At 21.6% G+C, this 13,300-nt stretch overlaps 3 protein-coding genes across 3 annotated transcripts; 1 reads left to right on the top strand and 2 right to left on the bottom strand.

Annotated features, from left to right (window-relative positions):
* Positions 1-542: 542 nt before the first annotated feature.
* Positions 543-3,351, bottom strand: SRAE_2000272900 (Armadillo repeat and Armadillo-like helical domain and Armadillo-type fold domain-containing protein; the record flags this gene model as incomplete). Its single annotated transcript, XM_024653833.1, has 3 exons — positions 543-597; positions 643-2,876; positions 2,953-3,351. The coding sequence occupies 3 exons, from the start codon at positions 3,349-3,351 to the stop codon at positions 543-545; spliced, it is 2,688 nt and encodes an 895-aa protein (XP_024507270.1).
* Positions 3,352-6,559: 3,208 nt separating this feature from the next.
* SRAE_2000272800 (Transmembrane protein 245) lies at positions 6,560-9,347 on the bottom strand (the record flags this gene model as incomplete). The annotated part of the gene is made up of 6 exons (XM_024653832.1): positions 6,560-6,713; positions 6,759-7,034; positions 7,095-8,836; positions 8,879-8,978; positions 9,275-9,302; positions 9,341-9,347. 6 exons carry the CDS (start codon positions 9,345-9,347, stop codon positions 6,560-6,562), a joined length of 2,307 nt encoding a protein of 768 aa, XP_024507269.1.
* A 90-nt stretch (positions 9,348-9,437) lies between these two features.
* On the top strand, positions 9,438-12,099 carry SRAE_2000272700 (Uncharacterised protein family FPL-containing protein; the record flags this gene model as incomplete). The annotated part of the gene is made up of 5 exons (XM_024653831.1): positions 9,438-9,508; positions 9,556-9,684; positions 9,728-9,861; positions 9,902-10,765; positions 10,910-12,099. 5 exons carry the CDS (start codon positions 9,438-9,440, stop codon positions 12,097-12,099), a joined length of 2,388 nt encoding a protein of 795 aa, XP_024507268.1.
* Positions 12,100-13,300: the final 1,201 nt, after the last annotated feature.

Raw genomic sequence — 13,300 nt, 5'->3', positions numbered from 1 at the left:
AAAAAAAGTAATAAATTTTCATCTTGCCATTTAACAGTTTAAAATATTATTCTAAAATTTAAAATATTTTAATGATTAACCTTCATATAAAACTGGTCTTCCACTCATTCTTGAATATTATGATACAGAGCGTAACAAAACATTATATATTGTTTTGTAAAAAAAGAAATTTTATTTTTACTGTAATAACAATTAATCAACAACGTCATTTTATATATATATATATATATATAGAAGGTAACTAGTATGTGTAAAGAATATAAAAAAAAGACAAATATTTAATGATACGTATATTAAAAAAAAATTAAAAATCCCTATTTTACAGAATTAAAAATATTTGTTAGTTTTTATACAGTTTTTAATAAAAAAAATTTGTCATAATATTATATATTTATAAAAAATAATAAAATACTTTATTTTAAATATAATAAAATATTAAAATTATTAATTTAAACATTTCTCTATTTGAGAATCTAAAAATAAAATTTTTCATATATACAGAAATATTTACAATTTACAAATTTTATATTTTGTATCAATGTTTAATTGTCCCATTCCATGGAATTTTCAAAATGTCCTCTAGAAATATCATATTTCCTAAAAAAAATATTGACAATTTATATAAATAATAATTTAACTTACCATTTTTTTATATTTTCAAAGATAACATCTAATAATTTTAATATATGACTAGGTGTAGAAGAATTTTTTTGAACACACTCAAGTAATTCAATACCCTCTTCTTTTTCAATATATGAACAATACTTATGTGTATCAGTTGTTGTCAAATTTGCCAATGCCCAAATAGCCCAATGTTGTGAGGCTGGTGAGGAAAAATTTGTTATTAAATTAAGAATTGGTTTAAATGAACGATAATTTATAAAACGCCTTGTCATTAAATTCCATTTAAAAATAGCAGCATCTACCTTTTTCATAACTTCATCTCTTTTAGAATTTAAACCATAAAAAACTTCCTCACCATCACTTATAATATGACTTAATACTCCAGCACTATTATAACTTATCTCAATACTACCATCAGACATTGTATCAAGTAAAAGACAAAAAATTTCAATATATTCATCTTTCATCATATAATGTCTTAAATGTTTAACTTCCGCAATATTTCCAATTAAACCCATCATATTTCTGACTACTTCAACTTCATTACTAAATTGTCTATAATAACTTCTAAATAAAGATAATCCATCAGCTTTTAAAAATCTTTCACAATTTAATGGTGTTTCATCAGTGATATTCCATAAAAATGACCATGCAACTTCCATAATATCATCAGCCTGGTTTTGAACTTGTTTTTTTCTAATTTGTTCTAGTATAACTTCAATTGCTCCTAATTCTCCAACTTGTATTTTTTGTTCACCATCAACATGGCATGCCATAGAATTTAAAAGAAATATAACAATTCTTTGTGTCAATTGATCAGAACTATGAGTTTTTAAAACTCTTACAAGTAATTTTGCAAGTCTATAATAATCAAAAATAACCTCAGATGGAATATCAAATTGACATAAACTTAAACAACAATTTCTAACCATAACTTGTTCCTCCATATGTTCTTGCATACCATCTAATAATGCCATTATAACTTTTTTTTTTGTTGTTGCAGTCATCTTAACACATCTTAAAATATAAAACATAGCAGCAGATCCAGCAATTTGGAGTGCTGAATTGGTGAGGTGTTTATTTAATCCAGAAATAACATATTGAAGAGCCTGAGGCTGGTATTTAAGATCATTTCCAAATCTATAATGATTGTATGATTCATTAAAAACAAGTTGAAGCATTTCAGGTCTATCTTGATAAATTTCCATTGCTGTTATTAATTGTATTTCTTTAAATTCTCCAGCCACCCGTTCAGCTGGTATCTCACCATAATTAGCAACTCCATTACAATTATAAATTCCTAAAAATTTTAGTTTTCTTTTTAAAGATCGTAAACCAATGATGTCTGATTGAATACCACCAAAAGGATAATTATCCATTTCTTGATATTGTGGAGTTTCCGGTAAATTTGTCTGAGAAATATCCAAATATTCCAAATAAGGGAGACTTTTAATTATTTTATCTAAAGTACCAACAGGATAACTATATGTTCCAATTGCTGGATTACTAACAGATATATCTAAATATTTCAATTCTTTTAATTGTAAAATATTATCAATATTATCAACAGTAGCTTTAATATCAAATAAAATTAATTTTGTTAAATTTGGAACCATTTTTAAGAAATTAAATGTTTGAAGTGACCGCCAATAACTAATATCAAGAGTAATAAGTTTTTTTACTGGATATAATATTCTTTCTAAAAAGTCATCCCAACTTTCTTCTGTTATTTCATAATCATTAGTATTGTGTAAAGTTAATTCCATTAATTCAGGACACCTTAATGAAAAATGTTTAAATTCAACTTTTTTATTTTCTGTTGATATTTTATTTAATTCATCATCTTTATAACAATTTAAAGCAGTTCCCTCTAAAGCATCTTCACCCAAAACTGGTAAATGATTTTGTCTTGAACTTGTATTTTGATTAGAAGATGCCATATAATTTATTTTTCCAAATCTTTTATCTAATGAAGGTTTTCTCATTAAATCTAGACAATTTAATGATAAACTTATAAGTCTTGGAAAATAAATATCATGTTTTTCGAGCAATTTATTTGTCTTAATACCAACTAATGACTCTTTTCTTGTATTTTTAATATCTAATGTTTCTAAATTTAAGTGTTGCTTAACAAGTAATGTTGTCAGTAATTCATCATTGATAGTCAAACCTTGTAATGAGACATTTCTTAATGGTAAACAACTATTAAGAAGAAAATTTACTAATTGTTGTAATGGCTTATATGGGTTTCCCTAAAAATATTATATATATTTAAAATTAAATTATTTTTAAAAATAATAATAATATTATTATTATTATATTTCTTACATTTGTAGGTTTTTTTAAGATTGTTGCAAAAGAATTAAAGACTGACTCACAAATTTCTAGAGGAAAACAAAAATGTGATTGTAATTCATAGTTATTAAATTGATAATCATTACTAAAACTGCAAAACATTTTGTTTACACGAACATTGTCTGTAAAATTACTTGTCATGGAATCAAGTGATGAAAGGGATGCAGAATCACATGAATGAAATACATCATCCTCGTCTGTTATATTACTATCATTACTACTCGATATTGAAGTTGATTCAATTGTTTCTTGAAATGTTTTACGATATCTACATTCCAACATAAATGGTGTCTTTGCAACAGCATCAGATGCAATTTGAAATAATGACATAACATTTGTTGGAATGTCATCAACAACTGGCTGTGAAGGCATTTTTTTTTAAACTTTATTTAAGATAATAATTATATATATAACTAAAAATAAAAAATGCTATAATAAATATATCATTTACATATTAATAAAAAAAATATATAGAAAGTAACGACAAATAATATATATAATAAAAAAAAAACAACTATTTTTTTTAATTTAAATATTTTATAATAAATCTAATATTGACAAAAATATTTTTAAATTATTAAATAAAAAAATAAAATTTAACTTAGTCTAGAAATAATTTTTGTTATTTGTTAAAATGATAAAAAAAAAAAAATACTAACATTAAGTATGCGCGTACTTTAGTTATAGATATTTTAGTTTAAAAATTGTATAGTAGCTTGTTAGCATTTGACATGCTTTTAAATATTAAACTTTTACTTTTTAATAATTGTTATAAACAGGAGAATAATATTTAATGTTTAAGCATTGTACTTAACAAATCATAAAATATAATATATATATATATAAATTTGCATAGGAAAAAAAAGGCATATTATTAAGTGAAGTTTCAATATAATTAAAAATGTAAAAAATATTACAATTAATGAATAATAACTTCTTAAAATAAATAGCAATTAATTAATATAAAAATGATTATAGACTAATTATAATAAGAATATTTTTAATATAATAATTTTAGGTAAAATAAATACTTCTGATAAATTTCGATTTAAAACAGTTAAAAAAGATTGATAATCGAAGTGGTCATGTGAATTATTTTGTTTAGATAGAATTTTAATATTTTACTCTAAACAATTTGCCTAAACTTTTTTCTACAACAACCATTAAACAGTTAAAAGTTTTATTTTAAAAAATTTTTCTAAATAAAATTATACCTAATATATATATATATACATGTATATTAATATAAGTTTTTTTTTTTGTTAATTAAAACACAAAGAAAAATGTAAAATATATTTTATTATTTTAAAAGAAATATAATAGCTTTAAATATTGTCCAATATATAATACAAATATAATATATGTAATAATATAACACAATTTAGATAGATATACAATAAAAAAAAATTTAAAAATTAAATATATGATCTATTATTATTTTATAATAATTTCCATAAAACAAAATAAATACTTTGTTAAAACTTATACATATATATATATATATATATATATATACATATTAAATATTATAAATATTATTACCTTAATTAGTTTTATTGACAAAATAAATTTCCTGGTAAAGTATAAAAAAATATTTCTATTTATTATACAAAACAAGCAATAATATTAGTTTTATTTTTTTTTTTTTTAAAAAAAAAGATATATTTGTATAGATTTTCAATAAATTAGCAATTATATATATATAATAACAATAGTTAATAAATTTATAAATAAACTTAAAGTTTAATATAGGGGTAAAAATTATATTTTATAAATACTAAATCCTCAATCATATGACATTCAACTTTTAAAATTATTGTTTTAAAAATATTGTCTTTTCTATATTTTAAAATTTTAATAATATAAAGATAATGAAATGCACTATTAACAAAAAGGTTTTGCCAACCTTAACAGATGTAAAATATATCTAATTTTATCAGATGAGCAAGATATACATATATTAAAAGGTCATAATACTAAATTTTATATTATATAATATATTATTTTTTATTATAGTTAAAATAAAAATAAACTTAAAATTAAGTGTAAAATATTGATAGATTGCAAAAATGTATGTAAATATTTTTTTATTTATAGTTTTTACCCTTTATCATGTACAAATTTGAGGGTTTATATATCAAGAAAGTCAAAGATAAAAAAATAAAATACAACAATGTTGATAAAATATAAATGAACAACAAATGTACACAATTACTAAAGTCTATTGAATGAAATTATTTAATATAACACTTTAGCCGGTCTTTTTATAAGTATATTTTTAAAATAGAGATGAAAAATAGTAGTAAAAGTATTTATACAATTTTTTAAAATTGATAGGACAACAACAAAAAACATGAATTGTTAATGATATTTTTTTTTTTATATTTTAAAATGAACTTTGATTATTAAATATAATTTTATTATATAATAATTTTTTTTTTAAAATTAATCATACTAATTTATATTAAAAATTTTATACAAAGATAATTATAATATCAGTGCAAATATTCGATAGAAAAAAAATCATTTTTATACAAAATGTATCATATGTAATTCATTAAAATTTACATTTTGCATATGAAAATGTTATGAATAACATTTTTAAAAGTACTGATTGATTTTAAAATTTTTAATATAAACGAGAGAATAAAATAATATCATGAAATATTTCTTTTTTTCGTCATAAAAGACAATTACTTTTTTTTTTAAAGCTAATATATTATAAAAATGTTTTAGTAAATTATTAATAGTAAATATACTTTTAAAATAAATATAGAAAAAAAAAATATAAAGGTATTATTTTGTGGTGAAATTGTTCTGGTGTTAAACTAATGAATAATCAGCTATTGGATTTAAAAGATATATATATATATCTTATTTATTTTGACCACATGACAGTCACATTAACCAAGCATATTATCTAACATGAGGATATTAAGATATTTTTATTAAAAAAAAAAATTTCTTTAAAGTAATTTTTTTAATTATTAAAATTTAAATATAAAACAAGTGTTAATTCACGTTTGATCAATGACGTAGATCGACGATTATACAACATATATTCCTATGAAGAATATATTATATCAGAATGAGGTAGAAAAAGAATATTATTATTAGGTGACAGGTCGCAATGTTTAATATCAAAGGAGTAACATAGCGAACGTTTTCGCACAATCAAACATGTGGTTGATATAAAATTATAGGACTTTTTGATAGTTTATATTATTATTATAATGTAAATAAAAAATTTAATTTGATAAAATTAATATTATAATAATTACTGTATAATATTGTTTTAACAAATGTTTATATATAAAATATACCTTTACTAATTAAAGTAAAATAACAAAAAATTTTTATAATGATAAATGGCTGTGGTACAAATATAAATTTTTAGTAACAGGTTTACTTAATACAAAGGATATCCCAAAAAGTACAATAGAAACTGGAAATTGAAAAATGTTTCCTTAATTCATATTACAAAGTTTCTTCTTTTTCATTTATAATTCTTTAAAGTTTATGGTTTATATAACAAGTTTATAGAAAATATATTTATATATATAATAATTGAATATAAATTTTAGTCCATTTTGTCATTCTTAGAAAAACTAAGATAAATATTAAAAAGAGTAATCAATGAACATAAAATAACAGGACCAAGAATTATACCAATAACGCCTAACCAATAATGACCTCCAATAACAGACAATACTGTCATATATGGATGACTTCCTCTGTAATAAAAATAATAAATATATTCTCAAAATTAACAAACTTACTTTACTTCTTTATAAAATTCATTTTCAATGAATAATGTTGGAAAAATAGATAATATAATATATAAAATTCCAGCAAATGTTGATTCATCTCTAATAAAAAATATTTCAATTACTCCTATTATAGATAAAGAATATGAAGGTATAATTGGAACTGCTGCAAATATTGCTGCTGTTATTGTTGGTATTATAATTATTTTCAGGTCAAATAATGTATTGATAAAATATGTATATAATGCATAAAAAATTGCTTTTTTCATAGATAGTACAAATACATCACTTAAAATTATATATATTAATTTTTTTTATTATCAATTAAATATTAAATTATAAACATACCTGATTGCATTTTCAAAAGCACCAGAAATATCAAATGATTGTTTTTGATCATTTCTAGAAGGATAAAAAGTTTCTGTTACATCAGAAATAATTTTTATGGGGGCAAATTTATCATGAGACTCAGAAAGTAGATAATAAAGCATTGTTAAAAATATAATTAAAGATAAAATAAAATTTACCACATCTACACCAAATATTAAAATTGATCCAAAAATATTTAGTAAAAGGGAAATATTTAATAATAAAATAGACCAAGCTGATTTACCAACACTAATAATTGTATCAACATTTTCTTTTATAATATTTGTTATTTCATCTTTAAAATTTGTCAATACTGTAAGACTCATTAACTGATCAGTCAAACTTTTTCCAGTAACATTTTTAGATTGATCCTCAACAAGACTTTCTTCATATTTTTTATATATATTATCTAAAAATTCTTTGACTCTCTCCTCTAATTCATCACCTTTTATTGGATCTTTTGGATCAGCTAAATTTCTAACACTTGATGCCAAAAAATTTCTTCCATTTTTATAAACATCATCTAAATGATTATCTAAATCTATACCAGTATAATTAAAAGCACTATCAAGTAAATTATTTTGTGAAGTAATAACATTTGAACCAAGTTTAACCAACTGTACAGTCTCTGAATGTATCTGGAAAATGATAAATAAAATAATACAAAATCCTCCAACAATAAAAAACATTATTGCACCAATTGATGAGATAAGTTGTGTTGAACTGGCAAATCCTTTTAAAAACATTTTATCAGATGTAAACATAAGTTTGACAAATTTTCTTAATGATCCAGGACAAATTATGGTAACAATTTTTTTAACTTTATTCTCAATTAATGACCAAAAAGAATTTAAAATCATTTTAATATTTTCCATTATACCTAATTTTTTAACAATTTCTTTTAATATAGCAAATATAATGGCTAAAATAATTACAACTAAGATATAATCTCTTTTAGCAATCCATTCTAAAATACATAATCCAAGAATTGTTGTAATATAATAATCAGATGAGAAAGCCTTCCCAACAGAACTAATACTTTCATTATCATTTTCCAATGTATCATTTTTTTTTACATTATCTGTATTTTCTTCTTCAGATACTTCTTCAATATCAGGAGAAAGTAATCCAAGTGATATTAAACCAAGAATTGCAATAATTCCCACAAATACAACAACTCGAAATAATGAAAAACATTGTGAAAAACAACTAATAAATGTTATCCATAATGGTAAAGATAAAGTTCTGGCAAATTTTTTATTTAAATGCCCTTCCTCATAAAGATATATCCATGATGCATAAAAAACTCCATATATCACAATTAATAAACAAATATATTTTGTTGAAAAAAAATCGATAAGACATTCTACAAAGATATAAACATTTTCCATCCACCATAACATTGTAAGGAATGTTCTATCATACGTAAGTATCTTTAATGCAATATATCCTCCAATTATAAAATTTCTATTACTAGAACTAAATAAACCATATATAAAATTTGAAAAATTATCAATTAATTCAAATGGAATTGTTAAAAATCCTAGAATCAAAGGTTTGTCTATTTTATCAAGTTCCATCAACCATTCAGTTATACTTCTATTTATAGATCTTTTAAGTGGAAATAAAACTACCCCAAACATTAAAGCCAATATCATTGGCATTATAAAACTTTCTATAACTTTATAAACTCCTAATATTGTAATAACACATAATCCTGTCTAAAAAAAAATATGTCACAATATCTTTCATTATTACCTTACCAAAATAAATAATAATGTATTATAAAAGGCGAATTTTAAGGCTGTAGTTTCAACCTTTCCACCATAAAATATATCTTTAAGCAATTCTTTTTCCATAACCCTAAAATAAGAAATATTTTTAATGAATAAACTAAAAAATATATATTAATCAATATATAATTATTCTTTTCATAAAGAAAATATAATGATTGATCTATGATACTTTGTTTTTTTTTTTTAATATTATTATTTAGTTGTGAAACAAAAAAGAAATTGTTCAAAAAAAATATATATATATATATATATATATATATATATTTTCAATAAACTTTGAAAACAACATCTTTCATTTTTTTTCTTCTAATTTATTTATCTAAATATTCTTATAATTAAAATATTAATCATTTTATGACTTACTGGGGTGTTTTATGCGACAAAAATATTACTTTATATAAATCTACTTATAGAATTATATTTTGTTACAAGGCATTGTGTTAACAGAAAGTTTAAATAAGGCGCGGCCTTTTCAAATAACGTATTCACTCAAAATTGAAGTAATATATTATAAACATATTTACAAATGTTTAGAAGAAATCATGCAGATACTAATTTACGAGTACCTCAAAATATTTATACTGTTGATTATCTAAGGTATTTTTATTAATATTTTTTTTTTCATTTATAAATTTTTTATACAGTTATTTGGGAAATATTTTGTCTAATCATGAGAACATTTGTAAAATAAATAAGAAAATGATAATCGATGCTTTGAATAAATTAACTCAAGTTTTAATTTGGGGTGATCAACATAATAGTGCAATTATTGAGTAAGTACTATACTATTTATTTGATTTATTTTCATTTATTTAGTCTTTTTTTAGAAAAACAAATTCTCCAACAAATAGTTTGTATTTTACGAGAAAATTATGGAAATAAAGTAGATGTTCAAATTTTACAAACTTCAAATATGTTATTTACTAATTTTAAAAATGAAACTTCTTTATGTAAGTTTAAAATTTTGAAATATTTTTAAAAAAGTTTAAGATTATTTATTAAGCAACAATTACGTCAACGAAATAATTACCCATGAATTTGATTTACGTGATGAGGATATCGTCAGTAACTATATATCATTTCTGAAGTCTTTATCCTTTAAATTAAATTCTCATACTGTTCACTTTTTTTTTAATTCACTTGAGGATGAATTTGTTTTGTATACTGAATCATGTAAGTTATGTTTTCATGAAGATAACATGGTTCAAACTTATGCTAGAAATATAACTTTATTTATCTATTCAATTCGAGATGAATTAATGCTTAAATTTATTGTCAGACATAGTCAAGATTATTTTAATACTTTGATAGATACTATGGCAGAGAAAGCCATTGATATGGATATTTTTATTCGATCAGCAGAAAATGTCAAAGCAAATCGAAGTACATTAGAAAATATGATGTTTGTTTATAATGATTATTGTAATTATATAAATGATATTTTTAAACAAGGAAATGAAGAAATTAGTAATATGTTGATGCAAACAATGTTTAACCGCCTTATATCTCCACTTTTTTTGGTATCTTTAGCTGGATTACGTGAATCACCAACAACAATATTACTATGTAAAGTTTCATCTTTTTATTTTTTAACACAATTGATAAGACTTGTAAATGATATAAATTTTATTCATACTTTATTATCAGCTCTATTTTTTGGTGATCAAAATGAAATTGGAACTCAGTGGACAAAAAATATGGAAGGAATTAGATCATTATCAAGTAGAAAAAAAGCTTCAACATCTCAGGAAAGGGTATTTTTTTTTGCTCATCTAAAGGCATTAGAAATAACAAATGATGATCATTCTGTATTTTATGGATTATTTTTACTTTTTGCTATCTATCAAAATAAATGTAAGTTTTAAGGATTTATTAATTTAACTAATTATACTTTATTTTAAAAATCATATTATCACTTTAGACTGTAAGTATAATTGATGTTGTGATTTGTATCAAAAATTTGATATTTATAAATAAAATTAAAAAATATTTTTTTAGGTGTTCAATCTGATATATTGGAAGCTGCTAGATTACCATGTGAAAATAATAGTGAATGTGATGGGCAACTTTTTGAATGTTTAACAAAAATAATATCAAATTGTTCATTTTATTCTTCAGCATTACGTTCCATAACATTAGAATTGGCTTTATTAATATTACGTCATTTTGTTATGTTTATGGAATCTGATCATTATATGCCTACATCCATTATTACAGTTGCTACTGATGCATCAGAAAAAATTATAAATGAATTACAAGATCTAGTTTTTACAGAAGATTCATTTCTAGACTTTTTTGAAAGCGAATATTATATATTTGAGAGACAACAACTTAAAATCAATGACATATCAGAGGATGCTTCATTATTATTGAATCCACCAACAACTATTGGAAGTTTAATTCCATTGGCAAAGAGGTTACCTTCAATAGCTGAAGAAAAATTAAGAAGAAGTTTATTTAATTGGTTTCAATTAAGAAAATTTCTTCATGACTTAAATAGTGAAACTGAAACAGAACTTCCTATTGTAAAGTATATTCAACCTGTGGTTGAAGTTGGTGATAGAATACAAACTAATCATGTAGATTTAGTTAACTGTACATTAGTAACAACTGATAAAGTTATGAAAAATTTATTTTTAGTTACTGATCAATTTCAATTAATATTTGTTGAACCTCAATCAAAATTAGGTGTTGTCAAGTATACTGGTTTCTTAAAAGATGTAAAGGCATTTTCAATTTCAAATGACTCAAAAAGTTTACAAATTATAATTGAGGATAATAGAAAAAATTTAGTTTCAAAACCAATAAAAAGTACTATCAATTCATCAGACAAAGATAGTATCGTTTTATCCTCAAATTTACTATTCAATGGAAAAGTACGTTTTGATGATCATATTAGATGTATGACTACAAAACAAAGATTAGATAAAGGAAGACTTGCTGCAAGAAAATTTTTAATTGGTCATATTGCAGATATTTTTAAAATTCAAAGGCCTTCAAAAAGTGTTCAAAATTCGCCATATATTTCACATGTTTCTAGAACCAAAGGTCCTGTAAATATGTACAAATTTCCAGGTGGGGTTGTAGTGAAAGATATCAAAAATCAACGGGAGTCTATTAATGGCACAGCTGCTAATAAAATTAGTAATTTACCAAATATGAATATACCTGGTGTTGAAGATATATAAATAATATTTTTTTATAGAGAATATTGTAACATTTGATCATAAATAAAAATTTTTACTTTCATTCTATGATATATCAAAAAACATTTTTATTATAAAATATTTGATTATATGGTTGGTTATATAAATAATATTTTAATAAAAAAAATGTTTAAATTTTAATTGAGATAATCTCTTACTTTTTTCGATAAAAGTTTACATTTTGAGCTTTTTTTAACAGGGTAATATGTTTACTATGTTTTTATATTTTTAGACAAAGCAAAAAAAGAAAATAAAATTTTTAAGAAAAAATATTTAAAATTATTTGTTAGTAGTTTATATTTTAATAATAAAGTTAATAATTTATTTATTAACATAATCGGCTTTTCTTAAGAGATTAAGAAAGTCAGCGCTAGACAAACTTACATTGCGGTTTAGTATATAGTGTTTGAATCTCAATTTTTTTTTCAATTCTATTGTAAGATTGTCAAAGATTAGTGCAAATTATAGATTCAGACATGATGTGCTTCTTAATGACGTTATGAAAAGTTCCACTGTTTTGTTTTTCAACAGGAATAGCAAAATTTTTCTATTTTTGACACTAATATTTTTTCTACAGCTTTTTTTTTCTGCATCTGAAAAATAGTTTAAGCTTTTGAAAAAATGTTGGACCTACATATTTTGACATTTCTTTTTACTTTTTTTTCCAACAGTTACCTGAAAGCAGTTTCCTTGTCAAAAAAAGTGTTCTTTAAAGTTTTCATTGTTGAAATTGTTGCCATGGTAGATACATTTAAAATATTTTTTGCATATTAAATTTATTAACATAATAATTTATGATCAAATTTTAATTTTTTATATCCTTTTATACTCTTTTTATTACTATTTAAAAATGCAAATTTTAATAATAAAATGTTAATTTTTAGTAACAAATAAATTTTTTTTTTTTTACAATAAAATTACAAAAATGGATTATTTATGTAATAAAATATTTTTTGAAAAGTTTTTTGAGAAGTTCCATCAATTAAAAGAACATGGAAAAAAAGAGTATAGTTAAAATAAATATAAAAAATTATTTATACTATACAAAATAAAATATTTTTATGTGTACAATAATTTAGTTAAATTTTTGTATATAAATTTTAATAAATTAGAATAATTAAATAAATTGAAAGACACTTTATTAAATTGATAAAATTATTATAATGATTCACTGGAATTGCAA

The sequence above is a fragment of the Strongyloides ratti genome (genome assembly GCF_001040885.1).
Source record: "Strongyloides ratti genome assembly S_ratti_ED321, chromosome : 2".
NCBI lineage: Eukaryota > Metazoa > Nematoda > Chromadorea > Rhabditida > Strongyloididae > Strongyloides > Strongyloides ratti.
Note: the sequence above shows the minus strand (reverse complement) of the source record. Positions and strands in the feature narration are given on the sequence as shown.